At 34.5% G+C, this 13,481-nt stretch overlaps 6 protein-coding genes across 6 annotated transcripts; 1 reads left to right on the forward strand and 5 right to left on the reverse strand.

The window, feature by feature from the left end:
* Positions 1 to 558: 558 nt before the first annotated feature.
* Positions 559 to 4,672, reverse strand: NAEGRDRAFT_75914 (uncharacterized protein; the record flags this gene model as incomplete). The annotated part of the gene is made up of 2 exons (XM_002669100.1): positions 559 to 2,279; positions 2,401 to 4,672. The coding sequence occupies 2 exons, from the start codon at positions 4,670 to 4,672 to the stop codon at positions 559 to 561; spliced, it is 3,993 nt and encodes a 1,330-aa protein (XP_002669146.1).
* Positions 4,673 to 5,204: 532 nt separating this feature from the next.
* On the forward strand, positions 5,205 to 5,966 carry NAEGRDRAFT_75915 (uncharacterized protein; the record flags this gene model as incomplete). Its single annotated transcript, XM_002669072.1, has 1 exon — positions 5,205 to 5,966. The coding sequence occupies one exon, from the start codon at positions 5,205 to 5,207 to the stop codon at positions 5,964 to 5,966; it is 762 nt and encodes a 253-aa protein (XP_002669118.1).
* Positions 5,967 to 6,458: 492 nt separating this feature from the next.
* On the reverse strand, positions 6,459 to 7,224 carry NAEGRDRAFT_75916 (uncharacterized protein; the record flags this gene model as incomplete). The annotated part of the gene is made up of 2 exons (XM_002669101.1): positions 6,459 to 6,688; positions 6,759 to 7,224. The coding sequence occupies 2 exons, from the start codon at positions 7,222 to 7,224 to the stop codon at positions 6,459 to 6,461; spliced, it is 696 nt and encodes a 231-aa protein (XP_002669147.1).
* A 367-nt stretch (positions 7,225 to 7,591) lies between these two features.
* On the reverse strand, positions 7,592 to 9,100 carry NAEGRDRAFT_75917 (uncharacterized protein; the record flags this gene model as incomplete). Its single annotated transcript, XM_002669102.1, has 1 exon — positions 7,592 to 9,100. The coding sequence occupies one exon, from the start codon at positions 9,098 to 9,100 to the stop codon at positions 7,592 to 7,594; it is 1,509 nt and encodes a 502-aa protein (XP_002669148.1).
* Positions 9,101 to 9,526: 426 nt separating this feature from the next.
* Positions 9,527 to 10,468, reverse strand: NAEGRDRAFT_75918 (ras family small GTPase; the record flags this gene model as incomplete). Its single annotated transcript, XM_002669103.1, has 3 exons — positions 9,527 to 9,982; positions 10,031 to 10,179; positions 10,228 to 10,468. 3 exons carry the CDS (start codon positions 10,466 to 10,468, stop codon positions 9,527 to 9,529), a joined length of 846 nt encoding a protein of 281 aa, XP_002669149.1.
* Positions 10,469 to 10,812: 344 nt separating this feature from the next.
* NAEGRDRAFT_75919 (uncharacterized protein) lies at positions 10,813 to 12,279 on the reverse strand (the record flags this gene model as incomplete). The annotated part of the gene is made up of 1 exon (XM_002669104.1): positions 10,813 to 12,279. One exon carries the CDS (start codon positions 12,277 to 12,279, stop codon positions 10,813 to 10,815), a length of 1,467 nt encoding a protein of 488 aa, XP_002669150.1.
* Between the last annotated feature and the right edge of the window lie 1,202 nt (positions 12,280 to 13,481).

Raw genomic sequence — 13,481 nt, forward strand, 5'->3', positions numbered from 1 at the left:
TCAAATTTGGACATGTACATTTAGAGATGGCTGCCTTACTTTGGTCAACATCACCAAAACAATTATAGACTTTTTTCATTTTAATTATATTACCAAATGAATAAATTACTATTATGAAGGTTATAAAAAGCTGCAACTTTCATCAATATTAAAATCCAACCAAATAAGAAAAAAACAAACAAACAAAACAATAACAAAATGGATAACAGAAACACTTTCCAAAAGGGCTACGACGAAACAAAGGATCAACTCAAAACAAGAAAAGATGCCATCTCTGAATCACTCACCTACTCTGATCAAAAGGAAAATACTGGAGAAAAGGTAGCCGATGCCATGGTCAGACCAAAGGAAGATGTTAAGGCTCAAACATGGTCTGAATCAGCAAAGAACATGGGTATTTCAGCTTTCAACACTGTCAAGGAAACTGTTGACAGTGCCTATGAATCTCTCACAGGATCAGGAGGAAGTTCAACTGAGAGAAAGTAAACATTGAATGTTACGACTGACATGGAACCAAAAGTATTTATTGTGAGATAATCTCATTGTGAATTAATAAAATTATTCCAATCTTTGGTCCTTTCTATAATATACAGAAGAGTCTTCTTCGACAACCATTGAACTTGGAGTTGCAGTTTGTTGGGTTGGTTTTCTCTTATTCTTACAAACGAACCAAACAAGAATAATACCAATGACAAGGACACCAACCAATGCAAGAGCTGTAGCACCTGCCAAAACACCTGTAGAAATGGAGAGTCCACGAAGAGCCTCTTCAGTATTGTTGGTGACGTACGAAAAGCTTGGAATGATTGGTCTTGGGTTGACTGGCATTGGAGTGAAGGAATCATTGTTAGGATTGGGATTTTCTGGATTGATCAATTTTGGAAGAGGGAGAGTGTTCAATTCAATTTGTGAACCATCGACACCAAATGTCTTAACATTTGCAAAGTTGTCCAAATCTCTGATTGCTGTGGTGGTTGCCTTAATAGTGAAAACGCACTCAGTGACAGGAACTGTTTGAGCAAAGGTAACTTGGATAATACCATCTGTGGTATTCTTTTCCATTGTGGAAAATTGAAGGTAATCTCCAGTGCCCAAATCGAGAATGTTAAAGTTTGGATCGACAAGACCTCTTGCAATAGTTTCTTCAAGCTTGAAAGTATCTGGCATATCCACAATCATTTTACCTCCTTGTGGAACTTCAAAGTTGAATACCATTGATGATCTCAAAGTTATTGATTGTCCAGAGGTGGCAGTAACAATACGAGGAGACAATGTACTCACAGTCATGGAAACCTTTGTTGAGAGAACATTTTCAATGGAAGAGAAAATGTGCAAATTGTAAGAAACACCAGCCTTCAAACCTGTAATTGAAATTGTAGTGTCCTTAGTGTTGAGAACAGTTGAATCGTACATTACATGGAAATCGTAATCCATTTGGTTTGGCTTTTCCCAATGCAATTGGATGGTATCTGGTGTGACACGAGTGATTTGAATATTGCTTGGTGGCAAAACATCAGAAACATTAACAGATCGAGGAACATTCACAGTTGATTGAACACTAGCAGTTGTATCGTAAGAAGTCTTAAAGATACATGCTGAAGGAGATAATTGCTCCCAGAAACCATTTGCAATAGAGGAAATGAATGAGAATGATTGACTTTGTCCTGACATGATTCCAAAATTCATGATTTGGATAGAGAGCATTAATGAAGAGTCAGCATTGGATGGGTTTGTGATTGGATCAATTTCAAGCTTTTCAACATTGTTTTCAGAGTCACCGAAATCTGTCTTTCCATTAGCAATAAAAATTGACAATCCTGATGTGGCTCCTGTTGAGAGACTTTGAACATAAGTATTGGCATAAATATCCAAGTCATGAACAAGACCACCTTGAACAGATGTACTTCCTGGATAATCGTACCAAGTGACTGTGGTTCTGAAAACGGATTTGGCAGTAACAGTCTTCTTTAATCTCAAACAGAGTCTAGCAGTTTGAGCTTGGGATGTGAATGTATTGTCAGCGAAAACCAAAGTGACTGGATTGTTATACTTGTCATTTAAGAGGCCACCTAATTGAACCTTACCAAAACCGTCATAAAAGTTTGGAGATCCATATTTTTGTTTGATATTGAATCTTGAAGTTTCGTCATTGGAATAAGCAACAGTTCCAGTAAGTGGTGAAGCAGAATTAATGATAGCAGCCTTCAAAAGAGTACCACTTGGATTACTAATGGACAAGGTCTTTTGGAAGAATTGACGAACAAGAGCCACTGCACCAGCTGTTGTGATTAAGAAATAAATAAATTAATAACAATATAATATAAATAATATAAATAATGTAAAGAAATAAATAAAAAACAATATAAATAATTAGTAATTAATGTTAAAACAAATACTGACCTGTGATTGGTGTTGCCATTGAAGTACCACTAAGTAAATAAAGAGCAGCATTATTATTGAGTTGAGGTGATTGAGTTCCACAATTCTTTGATGTTGTTGTACCATCAGAGTGCGTAGAAATAACTGTTTGACCAACACCGACAACATCAGGCTTGATTCTTCCTCCCATGGCTGGTCCTCTACTAGAGAAACTGGCTAAATTGTTTTCATTATAATTGTTTGGTTGACTTGAATAACCAGTTTTAATAGCTGATGGGCAACAGTATGCACGCACTTCATCTTTGTTGTATCCACTGTAGGCACAGCATTCTGCAGTTGATGTCCAAGGCAAACCAGCTTGTTGCATCTTGTGTAAGAAATCGTCGTAATTGACACCATCAACATAACCAGCATTTGAAGTTTGATGAGCACCAACAGTCAATGTGTTCTTAGAGACAGCTGGGTAACCTGTATTACCAAATTCAGAGATTGCTCCAGAGTTACCTTGAGAGAACAAGATGATGGCTTCCTTATTATTCCATAAGAATGTGTCAGTATCTTGACATTGAGTATTGTAAACATTACAAGCTTCGCAGCATGTTGGAACACCAAAAATGAGCTTACAATCTTCATTAGTGACAACTTGTCCTTCGTCGTATCCTTGAATTGAAACTCTCAATTTACAAGATTGGCAATTGTAAGCACAATCAACCAATGATTCTGGGCCACACCCAAAACTGTTCGAGAAAATTCTAGCCCCCATACTGTATGGAACAGAGAATAAGTTAGAGATTGGATCAGGAATCATGAGGGATCCTGGTTGTGATGTCTTTTCCAAATCAGTAAAGAATATCTTGGCTCCAGGAGCAACACCATGATATTGGTTCAAGCCAGTATTAAGATCAGCATTTTCGATGGAACCAGCAACACTACCACAAACGTGGGTACCATGGCCATCAACTCCATCATAATTATCAGCATAAGTTGTCTTGTAATAGACAACCTTTCTTCTGAGACTGTTCATAGTATCAAATGTCATTGGTCTTGAACTATCAGAGAAGAAACAGTTATCAAAATCGAGGCCAGTATCAGCAATAGCAACAACTTGATTGGTACCAGTAATACCTAAAGCATACATTGGTGAATCTGGAGAGGTAGCTGATGGGTCAATGTTTTGCATCAACTTTTGAGCATATCTGTTTTGAAGAGTGAGGAAGAGCTTTCTTTCGATAAAGTGAACATTTTGATTTTCCATCAACAAATCACCAACACGAGAGGCAATGAGAGGAGAGAAGCTCAATCCACACTTGGTTTGATCGAGGACTTTCATTGGTTTGTATTGAATACCAGAGACATAACTTTCAGCAAGAATCTTGTTGAATTGATTGGCAAAGTTTTCAGCTTCCTCCATTTCAGTACCTGCTCTGATTGCTTCAAGAGATGGAACGAGGGAAATGATCACCTCCACCATATTTGGATCCAAACCAAAAGGTGTAGATTTTGAACTAAGTTTTTGGGTTGCATTGAAAACATTTCTTCTAGCATTATCAACTTTTGGAGGATTTCTCTTCATTTCTGAAGCCTTTTGTTGAATCTTTTTAAAGTTAAGTGTTGACTTGAATCTATTTTCATATTCTCCAATCCATTCAATGGAATTATCTTGTCCAATATGTTCCAAGAGGTCACTGGCCTTGGCAACAATAGAGACAACTCCTGGTGCCAAAATATTGTTAAATTTGACAGCGTCCTTGGTGAAGGCAGGTTCTTCATTCTTTTCTAAACTTGTTTCCAACATGTTCATGATTGAAACCTTGGAAATACTCTTGCTCTTCAATTTGACAATGAATTGACGTTTTGGTTCCTCAATAATTTCCTCTCCTGTTGGTAATTGACGTTTTACAGCATTGGTCAATGCCAACAATTTGGCTCTGCTCAAAGCAAGATTATTTTCACTCGTCAATGAATATCCAAAAGACATTTCATTTTGACTGATGGTATTCTCTTCGTTCATGAAGGATTTAAATTTGATAGTTGGTCCATTTGGATACTTTTTCATCTTGAGCTTGAGAAATTCCTCAACATCTTGTGCAGGAGGAATATTGCTCTCCTTCCCAATATATTTTGATGAAAGTAATGATGGAATGAATGAATAAGAAACAACACCAACAGTGGCAATAGCAATCACTAAGGCAACAACAATCATATAACTAACATATGATTGTCTTTGTTTTTTCAATTCCGCAACCGCAGCATCATCTTGTTGATGAATATTATTATTCTGTTCTTCGAGCATCATCAAAAGCCAAAATATTACAATAACGATAGTGTGCTTATTCTTTGCTGCACTGTTTTCAAATTAAACTCGAGTATTAAGGCACAATTCAAATTTCTATCCAATCCTTCCGCGCCAACAAAATCAAAGTAAAAAGAAAACGGGAACAAGAGAGAGCTGCTTAAAGGCTTTTTTTCGTTGTGGTGGTGTGGATGAAATTAAGGCTCGAGAATGATCTTTCTGCTGTTGCGCGTTGGAAAATTGACCCGCCCAAAAACTATCACAATCTAATCGCTCCCGTATTATCGAAACATTAAATAAAATGGATTTATCTTTACGGATCAGTAAATCATCATCATGGTGATTCCGATATAAATATTTAGAAAATATTAATATTAAATATTGAATTATTTTTGATGAGAATATTGAATAAAGTAAAGGATTCAATTCTAAAATTAACGCCAGTATGAACTTGCAAGTTGAAATTGAAATTATTTTTTCTTTTAATCAACAAAAAAATCATCCACACATCTTGTACAATATTATTTTCATCATGACCCGATCATATATCAAAACAGATACCAAAGTTGATAGTTGTAAAACAAGTCATCGCCAAGATCCGTTCAATTTTTCATCAGAAAATTCATCATCGGCCTTTAATTTGCAATCATTTGATGATAAAAAGAAGGTGAATAGAAAGAAGGAGCAAAATTCGTATAGAAACTCTATGAAAAATACAATGCAATCGTTTGAGAGAATTGAAGAGATTGTTGCTCAGGGAGTTGATCAATGCATGTCAAAGAAAAAGTCATCAAAAGGTTTGGCACCACATCATCACAGAAAAGCTGTGGATGATGATTTGGGCAATATGTATCATCACGTTGTGACAGATAGTATTAGACAGAAGGAACCAATCATGACACACAACTTACATTTAAAGAGACAATTGAAGGAAAATGTAGATAACGAATTGGAACAATTAAAGCAAGCTTTGGAAGAAAAGCAAGATCAGGAATTCTTAGATAAATATTTGGATAAAAGATCAAAGAAGGCTGTTAACAAGTTGAGGAAGAAAATGGAGAGAGAAGGAGAGGATTTCAAGAAGAATATTGTCGAGCGTGAGGAATACTTATTTAGGAAGGAAAATTATATTACAGCCGAGAAAAGAATTGAAGACACATTTAACAAATTGAAAGTGAGCTACATTAACAGTCTGACCACTGAGGAAAAGGTTGCACTCAAAGAATTGGAAAAGTACAAACAAACCGAAAGTCCTCTTGTTTTCAAACATTACAGAAAGACTAAATCCAAGTAATTAAATATTTGTTGATTTTAAGTTTGAAAATGTGAGACAATATTTTTTCCCTGTCTATCTACTTATTGGTTTGTTCTCAATAGTATCATTACTTGGAAATTGCAGGAGTGATTGATCCATTTTACTATAAGAACACCTGCTAATCCATAAAAAATCATAAAAAAAAAAGTATTATTTAAAAAACGACTAAATTGATCTTTTATAAAACTATTCTTGATGAGGTTCTTACTAGATTCCCACAATTCAACTTGTTTTTCCACTTCGTAGGATTCGTCAGAGGAATTTTTCTTTTCCTTTCCATCATAATAAGATCCAGAGATTATTCCAGTTTCGTTTGGATTCACCAATTTTGCTAAATCGCCACCAGAAACAGATAATTCTTTTCTCAAATCCTTTGCATGTTCAATCATTCCCTTTTTTCTTTCAGGATCAATATTTCTTGTCAAACTAATTATGGAAATAGTTGAATATTTATCTGAAACTATTCGATACTTACCTTGTTTCTGGAATAAATCCAGGATTGAAACAAGTTACACGGAATTGATTCTTGAATTCACTTGAATTTTGTAATCTTTTCCATAATTCATAAGTGAAAAGAATATTCAAGAGTTTGGAAGTTGGATATCTACTTCCAATTTCTTCTGGAGTTTCGTATGGTGGTGAAATGAGTTTCTCAATGGAATCATATTTTGCTTTTGGCATTGGAATTTTCAATTTTGGATCTGTTTCGAATAAAAAGTTTCGAATAAAGTTAAATTAAACTTCAATGAAAATTCTAATAGAATTACTTACCATGAACTTCACTACTAACAACAGCAATTGAATTAATTTCCTTTTGATCTCTTTCGAATAATGGAAGCAACAAGTTAGTGAGCAAGAAATGACCTATATGATTAACACCAACTGTGATTTCATATCCTTGTTTGGTTAAAGTCAACTTTGGAGGGGCAACAATTCCTGCATTTGCTACTAATGCCTTCAATGGTGGGAGTTTGGCACTTTCGAATTCCTTCACAAACTTTCGAACAGATTCCAAATCAGATAAATCCAAAAGAATCAAACTAATCCTATCCGAAACTGATCCATTCAAAATAGTTTCCAAAGCTTCCTTTCCTCTACTTTCATCTCTACAAGCCAACACAACATGCCATTCCAATTTCTCATCTGCAAATAATTGTTTAGCACATTCGAAACCTAATCCACAATTAGCTCCAGTTACAATTACAGTTCTCTTTCCTCTGTTTAATGTTGAAGACATTCTTCTATTTTTTTTTTGATTTTGTGTTTTTGAAACTTTTCTTCCTTTAAAAGGTTTTTGTAAAATGTGCGTCGTCTGTTAGTGCACACGCGGATTTTTGTAATCACAAGTGAAAATTGTTGCGCACAAATTAAGGAACGGGTGAAATTTTAATTTTGTGAGGATCAAGTGTGCTAATGGAGAATCAATTAATACTTTTCATTATTTTCGTTTGATTCACTAAATGTCCGTGGTCTGTGAGCTGTCCATCCCATTGACCAATAACTATTCGAAATTTACACTATTCTTCATCAATACTGGGTTTCTACCTTCAATTCCTATCTAAATAAATGGAGTTGGGCTGAGTTAGAACTTGGAGTTGTTTATTTTACAGTTTACTTGCAAATCCACCGAATGAAGGTTTGGCTGCTAAGCTTGGTTGACCGAAACTAATTAGTTCCTTATTGATCGATTCTGACCAAACCATTGGCTTACCAGTCAAGTCTCTAACATCAGTAAATAGCAGTTTAGGATAATTTCCTTTTGGATTTTGAGCCATTTTCATAAGTGGACTCTTTTTAACTTGTTTTGGATCAAGAATTTTCAAATCTTGAAATACATAGTACAATTTTGCGAAACTTAGATTAGAGTTTCCATATGAATCAACTATAAACTTGTTGAATTGATAGTCATTCAACGTTACATAGATTACATTTGCTACCTTGTCATTTCCTAGTTTGGAAAATATAGCATGGTTGACATCTGAAATAAATTTCGAATATTGGGAAGGATCTAATGGTCTAGCTCCTTCATGATTATCATCATTGCAATTAGATACAATGTTATTGACCATAAAACTTGGAATTTTCTCTCCAGTTTCTTTCATTTCTGTATATTTACATTTCCATAATTGGAAAGAATAATTTTCCTTCTCATTCACATAACAACCAGCAAACGAATCATGCATATACACACAACTCAAATCCTGAATCAACAATCCATCATTCTTATACAAATCCTTCATTGCCACCACATAATCCTTCACATCTTCAATTTCCCTGACACTTGACAAGTTCTCCAACTCTTTGCCAACATTCATTCCAACAAATGTCAACTTTTGCTCACCCACAAACATCCCACAATTAGCACCCACTCCAATACTCTTCATATTATCTTCAAATATGTTACAATAACCAAACCTAACGCCCATTCGTTTTTGTAAAAGTGCTGCCATGTACATGGTTAGATATTTTGTATGATTGTTGGATCTCATCTTTTGATTGACCCATGCAGAACCGATAACTGCTATTTTGTGTTTCATTCCATCGACGAAGGCATCCTTTATGGAGAAGGCGATCATGCTGCAGGGAGTTGCTTGGAATAGATCAGTTTCGGCTGTTTCGTCCAGTGGGTTTTCGTTGGAATGTGGTGTTGGATTCAAGACTTTGAGGTAGACGAGAAAGTGGTGAGAAGAATGTTTGAATTGTGAATATTGAGACCACCTTTCGAATATGTTATCGTGAACTTTGAGCATGGAAACAAGTTTCTTTCCTTTCAGATAGTAAAAGTATTCGTCGAAAGATTCCTTTTCCTTGTCGATGGCCATTAATTCCTGTTGAAACCATGAGTGGAGAGGATTAGTTTCGAGATTCGTCTTGTTTCCAATATCTTTCATAGTCTTGATGGAAGCACTGTGGTAGATATTGGCAAGCATGGGATTCTGTGGATGCAACAAGAACAGCATGTAATATGGCTTTTCGTCTGGATTGGACGAAACTCCATTCGAATCATCAATTGGTGAAACCAACTTGAAATCCTTAGAGAAGAAAATATATTGATGAGTGAGCAACAAGTCTGCATGTTCCTCCTTAACAATATGTTGATACGCAGCTTCCATACTTTCGAATAAATGTTATTTTTTTGGTGTTTAGTTTGGTTTCTGTAAACACCACATTGTGAAATGGAAAGAACTTGTGTCCCGCACTGGAACTATCTATTTCGTTTATTTGATATCCTCGCGATGATGTGAAACAGATCAACTTCCACTACATGCATTTTAACTTGCTGACAAGCGAAGGATCTAGGAGCCCAGAGATTTTTGTAAAATCAATTATTTTGAAAAGTTTGAATTAGAAACGCAAGGTCGCGCTGGAAAATAAACCATTAGGACTATATTAAGCAAAAATGCTACAAAAAATATATTTCATTACACGTGTATTACAACAATATATTGAAATAGGTATTCCTTTACAAAAAGCAATAAGTGGGCACAAGTGTATTACGATGGACTGACTGTATACAGTCATATTCAAAGAAAACAATTTTACATTACAGAACATTTTTTCGATTGTTTCATCAACTTTCTCTGCTTTTTACAAGTTTCAATGAATGCAGAATCGTGTTGAATGACTTCCTTCAGGAGTTTCAGATTATCACCTGATCCATATCTCTTTAGTCTTACACATTCTTCATATACTCGAATAATGTTTTCTCCCGTCTTGGCACTTGTTTCAATGATGAAAGTATTGGTCAATTGAGATTGTTTAATGATGGTAGCAATTTGGTTAGTAAATTTCTCAATGGTGATTGGTCGATCTGTTTCATTCAATAAATCGACCTTATTTAAGGCAAATACTACTGGAAAGCTATTTTCCTCAAAGTCCTTAACTCTTACTAATTGTTCTACAAGTGGTTCGGCTTCTTCCACTGAATTACTATCTACCAAATCACAAACAAGAACGAAACACTCTCCATATCTCATAAAATGATCTCTCGCGGACTTGATAAATTTAATTAGTTTAGAATGGCATTATTCTAAAGAACTTACACTGTATTCATGTTCAGCAGAGTCCAAAACTTCAAATAATGTAGGAAAACCATCAACCAACAATTGTTTTCTATAAACATCCTCTATTGTTGGATCATATTGTTCAATAAAGAAATCTTGTATATATTTCACTGTCATTGCAGACTTTCCTATTTCAAAATAATTAACCTATTAACAGAAAATTATTAAATTCTTACCTACTCCTCCCTTTCCAATCATCACCACTTTAGTTTTCTCAATTCCATCCAATTTTTTAGGTGTTCCCCAAATGTGAAACTTAATAAATGCAGCCATCAGCACTTTCCTCTTCAATTCTCTCTTTAGAATCATTTCCTCCTTCAGTAAACTAAACTCCTTCTCCAAAGATGGATTAATTCCAAACCAAATCTCCCAAACCTTCCACCAAAATCTATCAAAATATCGTTCCATCTCTGGCATACTAGCAATCTTCCTATTCAATGATTGAAAATTAGCCATATATCGTACATAGGATCGTATTTCACTGCTCCCACTCGAAAAATTCTTTTTCAGCAATTCGGAATCTCCCACTCCGAACGATAAAATGTGTTGATAAATTTCATAGGGAAGTGATGAGAATTGTGTGATGTGTTTTGGAGCCATTTTTTTCTGATGTTCAAAACCAAGTTCACTGTTGTTTTGCCGATTACAACAATTACAACGGAACGACTCTTCTCCTGGTGGGAAAGGAGCCAAACATAATATTGGCTTGCAGAGATGAATCATCGAAATATTACTCAACCACATGCCAATCCGAAGCATCATTATTTTCTATTGATAATTGAAAGATCTGTAAATGGATGTGGTGACTTGACAATATAATTAAACTTGTTAGGAAATAATGTAAATTGGTTCCTTCTATAATTGACTTTAACAATGGTACCAACAGCAATAGTTGCACGTCCATCCCTAATTATAATTCTTCCAAGTTTGTTGCAATCATTGTAGCTATCCACAAATAATGGAACAGTAGGTGCCAATTCAACAAGTGCTACATCTCCTATTTCAAGACAGGATGGATTTTCCTCAATTATTATTGAGCTATCTGTAGGATTCAATATCCCAATCAATTTCTCAAATTTAGTATTGGCAAAAGCTAGCCCACAATGTACTATTGGAGCATAACCAGCCCTTATTGAGGGTTTAGGAGTATTAATTATTGAAATTTGTGCTATAAACCTGGATGCTGCCTTACATGGTGAAAAATATGGATCGCTTATTATGTAACCAGTTTTAGTTGGTGGCAGATTATCGAATTCAATACCAACCAGAGAGTTGGAAAATGCTCTCTCCTTGTTGGTATGTGAAATTTGAATATTCTTCACTCTCACATTAATCAATTCTCCACTATGCACTCGTGGAATTTGAACTGTCATTCCAACCTTAACCATTCCACTAATAATATATCCAGCAAGAATGCCATTCGGCAACTTGGGTTTAAAAATTGCAATTCTCAATGGCTCTCGCAAACATTCCTCAACAGTCCTTTGAAAGTTGGTTTCCATATTATTCAACGTTTCAGTGAGTGTTTTTCCACAATACCATTTCATATTTTCTGACCTCTCAAAAACATTATCTCCACACTCTCCACAAATTGGAATGAATGGAATTTCTTGCTTGATTCCAACTGTCTTGATTAATTTACCAATACTTGTTTTAATTTCCAAAAATCTCTTCTCTGAATATTTCACACAATCCATCTTATTGACACACACTATGAACCTCTCAATTCCAGCAACTTTTGAATAAATTAGTTGCTGCTTATAAGAAAATGATAGATTCTCTCGGTGGAATCCAGCTTCAAACTCTCCATCAGATGCACTAACCACCATCAAACAAACATTTCCCATCGAAATCCCTTGAATTGTCTTCTTTATAAAATCACCATGTCCAGGTGTGTCAATAATCCGAAATTGACAAGCAGACAATTCAATTACATGTTTAGCATTCACATCAGTACTTATTTCTCTCTCTGCCTGAGTTGGAGAATCCAGCATGAGTGAAGAGATATGAAAATGATTTCTATTTCCCATCCATGATTGAATTCCAAATCGTTGAAAAATCGCTTGTTGTCCTTGCTGATAAAGCTCACATTGACGCTTTAATTGTTCATAAACTTGTGGTTTAATTTTTCTTACCAATTGACCACCAAGTGTTGATTTTCCGCAGTCTACAAATCCAATCAAGACTAGATTAAATTCTTCGGGTTTGATTTTTCTATGATCAGACATTTTTTTTTAAATAAAATTACAAAAAATTTAATTAATTGGAAATTTAATAATTGCAACAAATATATTAATGCATTTGTTCCAGGCAATTATATTCGAATAAAATTTATGCGAATAAATTTCATACTAAATAAATTCGCATGGTTTGGTAATGCGAAATTCATTCTTATGGTCATAACTTCCATAAATAAAGGATATGTTGAGCAAAGGTGTTTATCATTCTCCTTTTCCAATATTTGAGGAACAACCAATAAGACCAAAACCATCGTGAAAAGTCATATTTTATATGGTGTTAAAGATTAGACTCTTTCTTCCTGATTTCAATTCAGGGAGTGTCCAAAATTTGTACAACATTTCCAAACAATCATGATATCAATCCCTCCTCATATCATGAAGTGAGAAATCATATTTATATGAAGAATAACCTCAGAATAATTTGCAAGATTTCAAAAACCTAAATACACAAAAACACAATAAAACATGATTAGAGAATCAACAATGGATTATTTACATGTAACTTGTCTAGTTTACATCAACAAATATGGTGTAGGTGATATGAAATTTAATTAAAAACAGAAAAATCAAAATCTTCATGATTTCAACGAAACAAGACGAAACAATTGATATAGTACATCTACAATAGTACAAATAAAAGTTTATTAATGTTTCAAGATGATTGGCTGTGTACTTTTGGCATGAATCATGATTGGTGACCATGAATAACCCGAAGTTGACAAAAACACAAAATGATGAAAAACTTATAATAAATATATTGTTTATTATGTATTTGAATAGTAGTGATGAAAGACATTTTCCAAGTTGGTGAAGTACATGTTGAGATATAGTCTATGTACATGTGAAAATATACATGTACCTAACATCATGATAACCAATAGGGAAATGTTCGGAAGTTATTTTACCTGATGGAATCGACCATGCTGAACAATACTAGATTGAAAGTTTTCCAAATTATCATGTGCATCTGGCAGTGATGATGATTTTAGTGAAAATATTCAATTTCACTAAAATATTACTATTATCAGATTTATTTCCGCAAATATTACTATTATAATGATGATAAATAACAATGATGATGGTTGGTAGTTGTTTCGATGATGATGTACCAACTTGAATTTTTCCAAATAATAAAATTATTTCCAAATCATGATGAAGAATTAAATTCCAAAAATTACTATTAATACTGT

The sequence above is a fragment of the Naegleria gruberi genome, assembly GCF_000004985.1.
Source record: "Naegleria gruberi genomic scaffold NAEGRscaffold_87, whole genome shotgun sequence".
In the NCBI taxonomy this organism is placed as follows: domain Eukaryota; phylum Heterolobosea; class Eutetramitea; order Acrasida; family Naegleriidae; genus Naegleria; species Naegleria gruberi.